We start from the raw sequence: 14,923 nt of genomic DNA, 5'->3' as shown, positions 1-14,923 counted from the left end.
AAGGCTGCATTATACACTTTCCATTACGCAGAATTGACAGGACCTCCCCTGCAGGCAAAATGTCCTAAGTGTTAATAGTCTGGATGCTACTTACTGACTACCTACCACTAGTTTGACACGCTGTTAAAACCCTTGTGTTGACTTGGGGTCACAATTACCCTTTTTCAATTTGTTTTATATCAGAAAATATGGGACGTAGAAATGAGCGCTGAAAATGTGTAGAAGAAAAATGTAACCATTTTAAAACATTGGAAAAAAGCAAAAACTGAAAAAAAGGCGTCAAAAGGTTGATGGGAAGACAAGGGTTAAACTGAGTTAAGTTTCCGTAACGTACTCCAAACCTTTGTTGTTTTTAACTGGTGTACAGTCCAAGCCAGCTGTAATATAAAATAAAAAGGTTAAAGTTTTTCGGGTGGGCCCACCCTGCTGGTGCTGTCTGTTTCATTTTAATTTCAGTTGCCAAGACTTACTTGGCAACTGAAACTGAATGAAAAAGATCTGAAAAGTAGTGGTAGTGTAGTGCAGTTCTTCCCCCAATAACATCAGTCAAGTTCAGTGCTTAAACCTATGTTGATTTATTGAAGAAAAAAAGACAGTACAAGCATTTTTATACAAAACATCCGTGTTGAAGTGTGGGGAGAAACAGAAGCTCTAGTCCATCCTGGCTTTAAGGGTCCGTGTGGTGATCTTGTCTTTCTCGCTGCCACAGAAAAGAAAAAGTTGTCACTCACTGCAAACAGTCATTGCTCCTAACCTTTGCATACTGTACTTAATCACTCAACTTACATGACATGTACAACGACTCCCATACCGGACACTGCATCTCTATCAACTGCATTCAGCATGGCCTGGGAGATTGTCTCAAACAGGTCCTCGGGTTCCTGCACCATCAAAAACATAAAACGCCCGTGATTTTTTTGAACTGAAGAATACCTGTGGCCAGAATAACTGAACCCTAGGTAGACCTCACATAGTGCACAAGGATGAAAACTAGCTACTATTGTACAAATGTCTTAAACAGCCAAAGATTTAGACCTCCAGTAAAGTTGAACGCTGTGTTGAAACCATCAGTTGTGTGAACAAACCATTCTGATCTTGTAAATCTTTGCCCCAAAAGTTAGATCTTGATAATTTTACCAAAAAGCTAGTAGTAACTTGCTCTCACGGCTGCAAATAATAATATACTAGGCTAAAGCCTATATGACGTGTAATTATGGTCAGATCTTGTGCCTGTCTGAAGCGATATTGAAGTGCTATTGATAAGCGTTGTGATTTACGCACCTACAGCACCGGCTATTTCTTGGGCGGCTTTCCTTCCCATTTTAGGAAGCAGCGAATGTAATGCGTTTTGCCCACTTATGCGGGACCGCAGTTGTTAGGTTAGGTGAAGCCGGGTAACTGAAAGAAATCCAGGACATGTTGATCTGGATTCATAGTACAGGCCTCAGGTCACGGCATGTTTCTCCCACATACAGCAGCATTGATTACTGTGGTTACTGCAGTGACAAGATATATCTGGCTCTACTAGTAGTGTTGAAAATGTTCAAGCGATACCCAGCCCTAGAAATAAACTAAAAATAAAGTTGTCTAAAATAATGCAATAACTTGAAATTTAAAGATAACAGCATTATTTACTAAAAGGCCTGGGACAGACGAGGAAAGAGAGAGGTTAAAGACTAATAGGCTATTTTACCATCTGTAGACCAGGACAGTAACTCAGTATGGGGCAATTTAATATACTGTCAATGTCATGTAGGATCCTGCAAAGAACATATACTTGCAAAATCAGCGGAATACTCATTTGCACATAAATAAACTGGTAGTAACTTTTGTTTAGCAGCCTGCACGCAACCTACAGGCAGAAGAGAGGCCTTCAAACTCCACACACTACTTACCATGTCTGGCTCCCACAAAGATTCACACATGCCGTACATCTGCTCTGAGCAGGTGCCGCTCACAACAAAGTCTTCTGTCACCATGGGGCAGCCAATCAGATCCAAGGAGCAGATAAATGGCTCTGAGGTTTTGGGATCTAGCCCGGCAATCACCGGCTCGATGTAGTATGGCCCAAACCTAATGAAACATATTAACCAGTTGATCTTTTACCTTCTATGCAAGCATTTATGCCTACAGTATATGGGCAAAGGCGAATGGTGCAGCTTGTAAGTTGGACATACAGTAGTTCTTGAGTACACTAACGTGGGTCTGTATTAAGGTCAGTGCACTAACCTCCTTTCATACAACAGGTTGGACACCATGCTCATGAAGGTCTTGGGCTTGATCTGGCGACCCTCCTTTAGCTCATACAGGTTCAGTCGGAATTTAAGCCTCTGGGATCTACACAAAACGTAAAGACATCCATCACTCTTGAGACATTTTACATTTCATGATACTTTAAAAAGAAAAGTCACAGAGAATGCTATTTTTTACTATTTCCTAGGTTTGACTAACAGCTTTGCTAATACCACAGTTTCCCCTAAATCGTAACGGTAGAGTCTGCAACTACAACACTATGTCGTTCTCAGGGATACATTGTTAATGTGGTATTGAACTTAAGACTCCTGGCTTTCTCTGCAGTAGTGTTGCCCTGATTTTCCACTGGGCACACCTGAAAATAGACCTAGCGGAGCCGTGGCGCGGCTGATGGAATATCAAGCATTGACTTGAATCGCTTCAATTGCTGGCGGGGGCCGCGGCGCATCCGGAAAACAGCGCAGATGCGCCCAGTGGAAAATAGGAGTTAGTCTTTCCAATTGACCTTTTTCACAGCACACGATATTGTAGGGTTGACTATTGGCGTTTTCACAAAATATGTACACAATTAGTTTTGATAAACAGACCTTTTTCACAGCAGACATGTCATAGTAGGAAAAGCACAGGTGTGTTCAAAACCATTAATGATGGCTGCATTCCACTTAGTAGAGGCCCTGGTATTGTGCATGCTGACTCACTGAAATATCTTACTGGGACACTTGATGGAATTGAGCCATCGTTAAGGTTATCAATTTCTGCTGTGCTTTTCCTACTATGACAAGTCAACATGTCTGCTGGGAAAAAGGTCCATACATAGGATCTGAAAGTTGTCGAAGTCATTTTGTGAAACTTCAAAGACCACGTTGAGGTTAAACACACTCACACTGTCTGAACATCAGTGGCCAGTCCAGCCAGCCCGATGTAAAGCTTATCTCCCATGGGGAAGATCTTCTGGAAATCTGTGGTGACCATCTGAGCCTGAATGCCAAATCTCCGGTCTGCTGCTATCGCCACACAGTTCTTCCCCCGCATGGCCATGACGGCCCCTCCATTATAGGACATAATAGACTGGAAGAGGAAGAAGAAAGGTAAGTAGTCAAAGCTGAAACAATTAAATGATAAATCAATTAGTCAATTGACAAATGTATCCGCAACATTCAATCAATTAATATAGTCAGTAAGGCTCCATGAGATGTAAGCGTGTTTGAACTTTTTCTGATATTTTACTGACCAAACAATCAATTGCTTGATTAATAAAAAGGCACATTCATAAACCATAAATAAAAGTGAATAAGTTCAGTTGAGGCCTTATGATGGAGCATAGAAGATTCACAATACAAGAATAAAAAAGGCAGAAATAAGAATCTGAAACACAGGCCACGAATATATGTGTGACATACAAATAATATATAATACGTTTGCTCTCAAAATAGAATATGGTAATCTATTTGTTACATCATATGTTTAAAAACTAAAAAACGTGTTCGTTTAACATCAGGATTATTTCTAACCCACCTATGTAGCTAAACAACGAACAGTGATTTCAAAGAACTCAAACTGTAACGTTAACTAACTAAAGAAATAACAGGAACATAATAGCTGTAGCTAGTTATAGGGCATAAACAGTGGCCCATATCACGCCTGATACATACAAAATGATATTTAGGTAAAAACGTCTGACTAACGGAGTTGTTAACACAATGTAGCGGTTTGTTAGTTTTCTGCTGACAGTATTTGATGTAGTCTATGACAGTAACGTAAGTTATTAGCTTTAACGCTATGTTATCCCGTTGCTAGCTGTTAGCTACATTTAGTTGATGCTTCAGCCAACCAAGCTGACAATGTCTAATCCAACGTCAGCTAATGGTGACACAAACAGAGCTAACGTTACAGCAGTTCGCCTACCTCGGTTAAAGAATGAAAATGCCATTTAAAGTGAGTTCAGGAAAGGATATTAACCCACCGTACACAATACAACGTTAGCTCATGTGCAGCTAAGTAAGCTAACTTTAAGTATTTAGCTAGCTTTCCGGCTATCGCCGGCTACTATCATCATGTATTCTTCTGTGACGTTAAATTAAACTAATTGTAAACGTAAGGAACCAAGCGTTAGTTCTCAGAGAATATTAGCTAACGTTAATTTTTGTGAGCATGCTAGATATGCCTATTAGCTAACCTTAGCAACATTAGCTTAGCTCTTGCAACTGCCTTGTTAACTAGCTAGTTAATTTTGGCATTTTACCTAAACCACTATTCGCTTATGATCAAATGTTAGGTGTTCTTACCATCGCGAAGGCGTTGCAGTATGTTCCCTAATGCTAGAACTTGCAAACTCCACTTCTACTTAGCTAATATGAATGACTGCTCGTTACTTTCCAGAATGACTACACGATTTAGAAGAAACACAGAGATCAGACTAGCTTGATTCTGCTACGACATCTCTTGCGCAGAGCTCATTGGCTGGATGAACGGCACTGATGTAAAGCGCAGCTGTCATTGGAGGATATGGCCAAAGGCGAACCGTGAATGCATAGTTTGTTCGAGGCGTGTTAAAGTGAAATTAAAACCGGGAGGTTTTTTATTTTTTTTATTTTTGAAGATCTTTTTAAAACTGGATTGTCACTGCCAAGCAGTCTTGTATAAAATACTTGGAAGCAATACTTTAGTAAAAGTACAAGTATCTTACTAGAAAATGACTTTGGTAGAAGTTGAAGTCACCTTTTTAGAGCACTACTTGAGTAAAAGTCTTAAAGTATCAGATATTTACTGTAAGTTAGTATCAAAAGTAATTTTATGATATTAAATGTACTTAGTAAAAAATAAAAATAAACCTTTGATTATGAGCTTTGTGGCTTCCTCATAGTGAAACATAATATTCAGGGTTACCACACCTTCTTAAAGATCAAATTCAAAGTCTGACATTAATAAAGAGAAAAACAGAAAGAGAATTTACATCTTTTGTTCACTCCAACATAAGAAAACATTTCTTGCAAGTAACGAAGAAGCTTAGGGGAAATGTAGAGGAGTAAAAGTCAACATTTTATTTAGGATATATAAGGGCGTAAAAGTGAACATTTCCAGAAATCTAAATGAAGTACAGCTACGTGGAAATTCTACTTAAGTACAGTAACAAAGTATTTGTACCTAAATGTATTAGCACCAATGAGGGTATGAGTAATAAAAAACCTACTTCTCAAGACTTTTACAAGCAAATTAAATTCTCACTGTACATCCTGATATCCTGTTCAAAAAAGTTTTGTCACAGACAACAAAATAGAGGCCATTTGTTTTGTGTGACCTGCAACTGTTTTATTAATAAAGCGGGTGTTGAGGTAAATACTTGGCCAAGTATATGTTTGAAAGTGTGTTTTATCTAGCAGTATCTGAATGACAGAGTATCCCCAGTGACAACATATGTTTATTTCAATACGCGAAAACAAATAATGGAGGTCTGGAAATATGTTTTTTTTATTACATTTGCAACTCACATGAGTACACCAAGTAACAAACCTATGCTACAAAAACCTTATTAGATAAAAGCAGGTCCTATTATACTGTAAAAACTAAAACAATATACTGTACAAAGTCCAGATCACATGAATCTTAAAGGGGTATTGGCTTTTAAGAAAAGTGACTAAAACAGATTAGCCATCATAGTCTGAAATATAAATTAAGTTACCATTGTGGAAACTATTTTTCAAAATAGAAACCACAGTTAGGCATGGGGCCATGTAGTTCCTTGTTTGATCGCCTGACACCATCCATCCTCGTACACATCTGCTTCAATACATTAAAGAGACAGATAAAGGTGTGGGTGGCTTAAGGTCCTTGCACACGGAGTCCGAAATGTTCGGGCGTTAATAAATAAATACGACCTCACATTGTGTCAATTGGGTTTACACACTACCTCCGAAAAATTAAATCCCTCATAAAAAAAAATCAAAATGGGTTACATTTTCTGCGTTTTTTCGCTTCCATAGAAAGCTTTTTCCTGTGTTTTGACAAGGAGAAGGCACGAGCCTATCCAGAAATGCAGCACAGAAAGGCGCTTGCAGAGTGCAACGTATCATTTCATAACTCAAGATAGTCTGTCAACAGGTCAGATGGTAGTATCCAGTAGGATGACGAGGAAGAGAATGAATAGAGGGAGAGGGGAATATGAGAACACAGACAGAAAAAGGAGAGCAACAGTGTAGTGATGGCGACCGAGAGAGAGAGAGAGAGAGAGAGAGAGAGGGGGCAGCGCAAATCTTTCAGAGCGACGGCAGAGTCACTCAATGTGCAAGGTTTCTGTTTGGGACGAATTTTTAGGAAGACGGGATAAAAAAAAAAAACGCATACCATAATTTTGGACTCGGTGTGAAGGACCTTTACTCTTGCCAAGGCCTTTTTTTTCCCCCAATCAGTCCAGTTTATCTGTATGATACACGTGTTGAGTCTTCATCTCTTCATGAAATTGTCCAGGGAGGCTGCAGTCCTCTGAATGGAGTGGATGTTCCTCTTCACCCGGTCCTCTACCGAAGAGCTGGCAGCACTCTCCAGCTTCATGTTACTGCAAGAGGGAAAGAGGAGTGTTACTGGAGCTAAAAAAAAAATTAAGCATGCAAGACTGTACTGACCTGGACGCATTCAAATCCCTCATCAAAACAAAGCTCTCTTCAGATTAGCCTTCCGCCTACAATAGTGTCACATAGTTGCCACTGGCAGGTACTAGTTTTATTGTTTCAAGTGCTTTTTATATGCTTGTTTTATGTGTTGGTAGTTCTTCATCGGTTTTTAATGTGCTGCTTTTACTGTTAAGTGTCTTTGAGTACCACGTAAAGTGCTATGTAAATAAACTGTATTAAGACATCAGTGGGATATTATGTGTGGATTTAAGACTGAATAATAATAATAATAATTTAATGATAGTAAAATCCCACAGTCACACCCTTGGCTTGTCTCCGTGTCGCTCAGAAACTTACTGAATGAAGCCAGCGTGGCGGTCATGCTTGGCATTTTGTTCCCGCTGCTTTTCCTGCTCGTCCTGCTTCTTGTATCTCCTCACGTTGTTCTCCCGGTCCTCCTCCCTCTGCTTGGCCTGGTCCATCATCTCCCGCCTCTTGCGCTCCAGCTCCTCTGCAGAGAGCTTCCTACATCAGACAGAAAAAAAAATAAAACATGGGGAAATTATTGCTCCATTCAGCGTGGGTGGCGATTAAGACAATACAAGGCTCTGAAAAACAGAATTTTAAAAAAAAGATGTTTTCTGATTGCCTTAACCTAGAATTGTATTATGCTTACTGTGACTTACCCATAGTCAGAGTAAGCATAATTGTTACGATAAGCGGAGTATGACTCAGAATATGTATTCTACAAAAAAAAGACAGAGATATGGACATAGGCGCAGATTTATGTTTTCCTCCGTGGTTGCACACCCTTTATTAAAAAAAAAAAAAAAAAAAAAAAAAAGTAGTCAAAACATTTCAGAACCTTAGGAAATGGACAGCGGCCGACATGAACACGCGCCTATTAACTCGATAATAAAGCCGTAAAGTAGGCTTTCAACTCAGGACAGTGCCACTGTATAGTGGGGGGATGGAGGAGGGGGGTCACTTAAGAGGCGTTTTCATCTGAGATAGAGACGCTGTGATTGGTGGATAGAATATGGAGCAGGGGACTGACAGCGACATAACCAAAAGCACTATGACAGATGCTCCACTTAGCACCAACTGCAATGTTTAATTTTAAATGAATGGAGCCTACTGGAGGTCTGGCACACGTTGGTACTCCGTATTGGCGCCTATGGATATGGCAGCAATATAACAGAGGATTTAAGATTGTATACAGGGAAACTCCAACACTGTAATCTAGCCTAATGAGGAATGGGGGACTTCAGTCATCAGCACAAAACTGAAAGATGAATGGCACACTTTCAGTAGGAAGCAAGAAATAAATCTTAATTTAAAAACTAGGGATTGACCAACTATCGGCCTGGCCGATTATCTGGGACGATATCAGGCAATTTGCTGATTAGGTGTATCAGTGTTTAAATTTACAGATAAACGATAAAGTTAATTATTAAAACGTGTGCTACTTTGACTCTGCTACAGCTCTGTAAGCAGTCTGCAACACCTGCAATGAACTTTTAGCATGTTTAGACTTCAGGAAGCTATTTTTGTATTAATTTATTGATTTGGCTGTATTGGATTTTTTTTTGTGCTTCAGTTTTATTACACACTTGCCTGAAGCATTTAAACAAACTTTTGTGTTGGAGTTTGTAACATTCCAAAATGTTAATTTTGACCGAAACATTTTCATTTGTACTGTAAAAGCGTATCGGTTCCAAATATCTCTTGTCGGTTTCATTAAAGGGGTGATAGAATGCAAAACTGATTTTACCTTGTCATAGTTGAAAAACGACAGTTTGGTGGGTAACTAGGACATACATAGAACCTCAAAGGCACCTCTTTCCTCTGAAAACGGGCAAATCTCAACGAGCCGCCAAGTTGACGTCAACTCGGCCGCTCCTCCTCATCTGGCTCTAGTCTCTCTCTTTGTCACGCCCCAACATTTACATAGACTACACAACTGACCTGAGATCAGGTAGTCTTCTAAATCTAAGTTGCACAGATCTAATGGGGTATGTAACATTGGTTGGGCTGAAAATGGCCTGGTGGATATTTTATTGGCCTTTAGCATCCCTGTGTTTTGGCCCTATTTGTAACAAGAGTTTTTCTTCCAAATATGGTATGCTCATGAATATTTAGATGAGCTGCGCGCTGATTGGTTGAGCAAATCCCCATAAACACACATTAGAGACGAGACAGCAGCTCTCATATTCCAGACGCTGCAATGTTTCGTTACAAAATTCACTTCTGAAACTTTTATGCGAGAAATCAACTATGTAAAGCTCAAATATGGGCTGTTTTATGAAAATTTATGGCTAATTGCAAATTGTGTCCGACTGAGTGTCGGAGTTCAGCGGCCGGTGCTGCCTGGGTTGCTACATCGCCGCTCTGCCTGTACTCCGTCACAGACCCCGGCCTGCTGTGAGCTTGATTGAGCTCTGTCACGGCCGGCAGCCCGCGGTGCTCAATACCCGCGCAAATTCACCCTTTCTGGGTGACTGGACTACCAAACGCCGGTGCCCTGACAGAGCTCCAGGGCCTGCAGCTCGCTGCTCTCCCTACCCTCTTCCTGCTAAATGGCCGGTGTGTGTGAGTGAGAGCGCGATCAGTGAGCTTGTTACGCCCACAATCTCTTACCACAGGTTCCAGTTAATCTTATAATGGATATGCTCGTTGAGTTATTTAAACAAACAATCGGGGAAATAAACGCCTCTTGTCCGTGAGTCTCATAGATAGAGCCCGCGGTGAGCTGGAGTCCATCAATGACAGCTAGCTAGCCTCCTCCTAACGAGACCTCTGAAATTCACAAAAATGCATTAAATCTAAATCGGACAAGTGTTAGCTAAGCTTTGTAAGACCTTGGGGGAACCTGTAATATAAGTGCCGTGACGAAATTGTAACTGTAAATATGCTATAGTTATGCCGAAAGTGTAGCTAGCTAGCCGCGATCTTTCCCCATTGTATTGAATGGGACACATAGCAAGCTAGCTGCTCCTCCTAACAAGACCCCTCTGGTTTATAAAAATGCCTTAAATTGAAATTGGACACAACTGTTAGCTTTGTAAGACCTTGGGGTAGCTGTAATATAAGTGCCGTGACAAAATTCAAACTGTAAATATATTATAGTTATGCCGGCAGCCGGCCGCGGAGCCCTGGTAGTGCAGTAATCCACAAAGGGTGACTTTGCCCTGGGTATGGAGCCCAGCAGGCTACCGCTTTCTCGTCAGACTTTGTGGAGCTCCTAAAGTCTGACACTCTTACCAAATTTACAATTAGCCATACATTTTCGTAAAATGGCCCATATTTGAGCTTTATATAGTTGATTTCTCGCATAAAAAAGTCTCAGAAGTGAATTTGGTAACGAAACATTGCAGCGTCTGGAATATGAGAGCTGCTGTCTCGTCTCTAATGTGTGTTTATGGGGATTTGCTCAACCAATCAGCGCGCAGCTCATCTAAATATTCATGAGCATACCATATTTGGAAGAAAAACTCTTGTTACAAATAGGGCCAAAACACAGGGATGCTAAAGGCCAATAAAATATCCACCAGGCCATTTTCAGCCCAACCAATGTTACATACCCCATTAGGAGACCTTAAGGAAAAGTGTGAAATACCCTATATAATCATTCTATCACCCCTTTAACTACAAATAATTGGTATCGATATCGGCCCAGAAAAACCAGTATGGGTCGACCCCTACTAAAAACGGTCTAAATTAGAACAATGTCAGTATTTGGACAAGAGCCATCCTTTACAGTGCAGTGCCCACACTTTCTGGAGCCTTGTGAAGTCTTACTTGGACACAGGGTGCCTCGGTCTGTGGTTGCGCGCTGTCTGTAGACTGGAAGCTCTGGGCTCAACCTTCCTGTCGCCTCTGTGTGAGGAGGAAGAGTTGAGCTGGCTGTCCCTGTTGTTCCTGGGAGGTGATCGGGAGCGGCTCCTCTCGCGGCGCCCTGAGTGATTGGAGGGAGCGGAGGGCTGGTGATGTCTGCCAGGGGGGAGCTGAGAGGGAAAACTTTACAGTTAGGATTTAGGGGTTCTGGTCCAGAACAAAATCAACAAAAAAAAAGTGCCTACACACATCTATAATGTGAGACAGGTGCGTTGGATGGGGATAAGTAAGTCAGAAGTTGCAAGAAACTCCCTCACACTGTCTAACTTGTAAAAAATAAATGTAATCGTAGGCAACGTTTTAGTAGTCCATTATCAGGCAAAATGAATGAAAGGAGTTTCTTTGCAACTTTTGAAAGTTTAAAAAAAAATTTGAAATGTCTTAACATGAGTCCAACATATTATTAGCAAATATAAACATTGAAACATTAATGATAGGCCTACTGGCCTGTAGGTAAGGTATTCACTAAGGTAGCCATCCACAGATACAGTTCATCCTAAGGATTCACTGTGCCACATGCATCTTTACATTAAAAATTCAAACAATATTATGCCAAATGGCTTAGGATAAGGTATGTATAAAGGCTTTAGGCTGCCCTACACTTTATTGTAGGACCAGTTTAATATGGAACTTTATATTATACAATAAATGTAGTAGGGGGTCCCTGCTCTGTCTCTCTCTCAATTAAGGGGTCCATGGCTTAAAAATGTGAATAAAGACTGCTGCTGTAATGCAACCTTTAAAACCAGGAAAAGACAAAACTTCTGTCATAATACGATATTTAAAATCTTAGACAATATCTAGTCTCATATCAGGATGTCAATATTATATCAGTATATTTAAAACTGTGTTAAAACTGTAAATGTTGATCCAAATAACTGACCAGTAGGCCGTAGCCTGGAAGATGATGGGAACGAGATTTGGTGTCTGCTGAAGATTCATCTCGTGAATGTAACCTAAAAATAGATCACAGACAATAATTAAAACAGTTTGCACTAATTGGCCTAATTGAAACACGGTATTATGGCATTATACATCACGTTGGCACACAGAAATCACAGATACACAGTAGTAAATTCCAATTACTGCTTAAACAATCTCCTTGCGTACCGGTGTTTTTTCTCGTCTTCCTCGTCTGAGCCGGAACTTGAACTCCTTCTCTTGTGCTTCTTCTCCTTTCTTCTTTCTTTGTCTTCTTTCCTCTGCTTCTCCTTCTTTTCCTTCTTCCTCTTCTTCTTCTTGTCTCTCTTGTCAAGATTCTGGCGCAGCTGTGGGGGAACCAACCGATGTTTTACCATGAATAAAAAATACTTGAGAATCTACCCACTTCCTGATACGGTACCACTTTTCTTAAAGACAACTGCAGTTGTCTTTGTGTTGATAAAATTAGTGGAAACATCACTGAACGATGCCAAGAAGAATACTTGTAAATGTCCGACATGAGTGAGTTGAGTCATTTAAAGTAAAATAATTAAAATCTTTCAAAAAAGTGAGTGAAAGTTAGCATGTTAGTCCAATGTCAAAACATCTTAAGTTAAGAGGTCTTCAAAATGAATCCATTATGCGAGTTAGTCATTTTACCATTTCTTTAATTTTCTTCATCTTCACTGGATTACTTAAGACTTCTCTCTTCTTTTCTTCCTCGCGTTTAAAAAAAAAAAAAAAAAAAAAAAAAAAACACAACAACAAAAAACAGATTAAACAATTGCAACTTTTCGCACATTTTCAGAACAACGGACGAGAGATACGGGACTTACTAACCTGATTTCAAACAGGGGATCTTCCCTGATCTTGGCAGCCAGGTCCAGGTTGGAGGCAGGAGTGGTGGGGTTGAAAATGGACCCCGGCAGCAGGCCAGTCTCCGCTGACGGACCGCTCTCTGGCTCCTCGTATTGGTCGGTGATCTGCTTGTCAATGGAGCGTCCCAGCAGATACTCATCTCTGGACACCTGACCAGCAGGGCCCTGGTACATCCAGTCCAGGCGATCATCCTTCTTTCTGTCAGCATAAAAAGAGGTACAACATGACTAAGAGCAGGGGTCTTCAACATTTTTTAAGCAAAGGACAACCTTAACTAAAAGAGAGACAGAGCAGGGACCCCCTACTACATATATCCCCTCTGCAGTCAGCATCACCACTTTGCACTAACCTCCATCCTGGACTATGCATCTGCCCGTTGCACACTGAGCTTAAACTACTTAGACAGCTATTTTGTATACATTTATTTCCACTATTGTGGCAATAAATTGCTTTGTGATTCTGATATTGTACAAAATTTAAGTTGCATATTAAACTGTGCCTACAATAACCTATAGGACAACCTAAAGAATGTATACATACCTTTTTAGTGAATAGTATACTAAACTATTAAAACAATAATTGTCAGCATGATTTTATGAATCATGTTTAAATGTTAAACATACATGTGGAACAGTGAATCCTTAGGATGAACTGTATCTGTGGATGGTTGCCTTAGTGACTACCTTACCTACAGGCCAGGAAGCCTATCAATAATGTTGTTTTTTTACTAATAGGCTGATTTACATTTGCTAATAATATATTGGATTTATGTTAAGACGCTTTAAATTTTAGAAAAAAACTTCAAACAGCAGTAACTGTGTTGACCCCCTAGGGGTCCCCCCTTTTGAAGATCTCTGACTGTTTTTTTTTTTTTTTTTTTTTTACAGTTTATGACTTAGCCACTAATTGTTGGTCTTAACCCAAAAAACAACTTTAATGATCATATCAGAGAACTTACTTGATGGAGCCAGATTCCTGTGCAAATCTTGTTATTTCTTCTCGGGCTCGTTCGTCTTTCAGTTCTTTCTGGAGCTCCTCAATCTTCTTGCATTCAGCCTCATGTTTCTGTTCAGCTTTCCAAACACGCTCAATATTTTTCATAGTCTGGGGATGCCAGCTCTTTTTCAAGTTCTGGCAGAAGACAAGATTGACGACATTTACTAGCTGTAACTGTGAAAACCATTAGGTACAAGATTAAGTGTAAAAGTTTGGATTCTGTCAACCAAAACTATTCACGTAAACAGAGTCAAACAAATACAATTATTAATAAGATAAAGTTACCAGGAAAGAAATAACATTTCGGGTACATTCGGCATGGAAATAGTTTATTGTGAAGCAGAATATTTCAACAGAAATCTCTACTTTTACAGTTAACTCTGACATCTAGGATAGCTAGCTAGCTAACGTTAATGCTCCGTTAACCCAAACTAACGTTCGCTGTTACGTTACTAGGTATTAGCTTATGAAATACTTATTAAAATATAACAATAGGATTAAACCAGTTAAATTAAATATTGCTGAACTGCACTATGGCTCGTAACAATTCCCAGTAGTGTCATGTTCATCTCGTAATAGCTGTATAGACACCAGTAAGCAAACGAACATCTTTAAACCCGCATATTCTGAATGGAGTTTGGTATCAACAAAACAGTAAGCGCCTATTCTGAACGGCATAGCTAGCTAGCTAACTAGCTCATACTTACCAGATCGCCGCCCCCCATCTTGAAAAATGTGTTGTTTCAATCCAACAAAAATGGAAATAAACAAATCTGTCCTCAAATAAAAAACAAAAACCAAAAAGGTGGAACAACGAAAGTTCAACGCTAGCTAGAAAATAGAGCCAGCTGGCGTGTGTGTGTGAGATGTGTTTTGTACATTTCCTGTTTTGCATAATTCACTTTCCGGTTGCAGCTCATGGTGCTTTCATGCACCCGTCGTAAGGTCCTGACATTACAGTTCTCCCGTTGTGAATAAAGTGTCAGCGATATGACTCAACATGACTTTCAAGTGTTTGTTTGCAGTTAATGAAGATGAACGCTGTGTACGTGCTTTGGTTGTTGTTAATTAGGTGCACAAACTCTATTATATAATTAAAGTTTAATTATATAATACAGTTTCATTATGAAACACATGAATTGTAACATCACCTACGGCAACAGTTTAACATGTTTCCCAACCTTTTCTCGTGAACCTTTTCTCAGGATCCTTTAAAAAGCAATTCTTACAATATTATGGCATTATTGTAGTCAGACATAGCTTACTAATATCCCTCCAGTATGAATAATAGAGGGATATTAACATCTAGTCCTAAACAACAGATATCGGGCCTATAAATCCATATACATATAGTGCCTTCAGAAATAGCC

The 14,923-nt window shown here is 39.8% G+C and overlaps 2 protein-coding genes across 2 annotated transcripts; both read right to left on the bottom strand.

Annotated features, from left to right (window-relative positions):
* Positions 1-551: 551 nt before the first annotated feature.
* Positions 552-4,710, bottom strand: psmb3 (proteasome 20S subunit beta 3). The gene is made up of 6 exons (XM_028566232.1): positions 4,539-4,710; positions 3,137-3,321; positions 2,230-2,337; positions 1,896-2,073; positions 787-881; positions 552-700 (listed from the first exon to the last, which is right to left on the bottom strand). Exons 1-6 carry the CDS (start codon positions 4,539-4,541, stop codon positions 652-654), a joined length of 618 nt encoding a protein of 205 aa, XP_028422033.1. The 5' UTR covers positions 4,542-4,710; the 3' UTR covers positions 552-651.
* A 941-nt stretch (positions 4,711-5,651) lies between these two features.
* On the bottom strand, positions 5,652-14,483 carry cwc25 (CWC25 spliceosome associated protein). Its single transcript, XM_028598772.1, has 10 exons — positions 14,261-14,483; positions 13,516-13,688; positions 12,518-12,755; positions 12,339-12,407; positions 11,868-12,025; positions 11,641-11,713; positions 10,662-10,867; positions 7,218-7,385; positions 6,688-6,805; positions 5,652-6,251 (listed from the first exon to the last, which is right to left on the bottom strand). Exons 1-9 carry the CDS (start codon positions 14,276-14,278, stop codon positions 6,694-6,696), a joined length of 1,215 nt encoding a protein of 404 aa, XP_028454573.1. The 5' UTR covers positions 14,279-14,483; the 3' UTR covers positions 5,652-6,251; positions 6,688-6,693.
* Between the last annotated feature and the right edge of the window lie 440 nt (positions 14,484-14,923).

This window comes from Perca flavescens, chromosome 2 (genome assembly GCF_004354835.1).
Source record: "Perca flavescens isolate YP-PL-M2 chromosome 2, PFLA_1.0, whole genome shotgun sequence".
Taxonomy (NCBI): Eukaryota; Metazoa; Chordata; class Actinopteri; order Perciformes; family Percidae; genus Perca; species Perca flavescens.
This window is presented reverse-complemented; position numbering and strand designations above follow the sequence as displayed.

Bases quoted from the DNA above. Each gene is read 5' to 3' on its own strand.
- psmb3 (XM_028566232.1), bottom strand. The intron at 2,074-2,229 runs GTTAGTGCACTG...ATGTTTCATTAG, and splicing joins AACCTGTTGTATGAAAGGAG to GTTTGGGCCATACTACATCG. The intron at 701-786 runs GTAAGTTGAGTG...TTTCTGTGGCAG, and splicing joins GGAGTCGTTGTACATGTCAT to CGAGAAAGACAAGATCACCA.
- cwc25 (XM_028598772.1), bottom strand. The intron at 12,026-12,338 runs GTAAAATGACTA...GTTCCCCCACAG, and splicing joins TGAAGAAAATTAAAGAAATG to CTGCGCCAGAATCTTGACAA. The intron at 10,868-11,640 runs GTCAGTTATTTG...TTTCCCTCTCAG, and splicing joins TTCCAGGCTACGGCCTACTG to CTCCCCCCTGGCAGACATCA.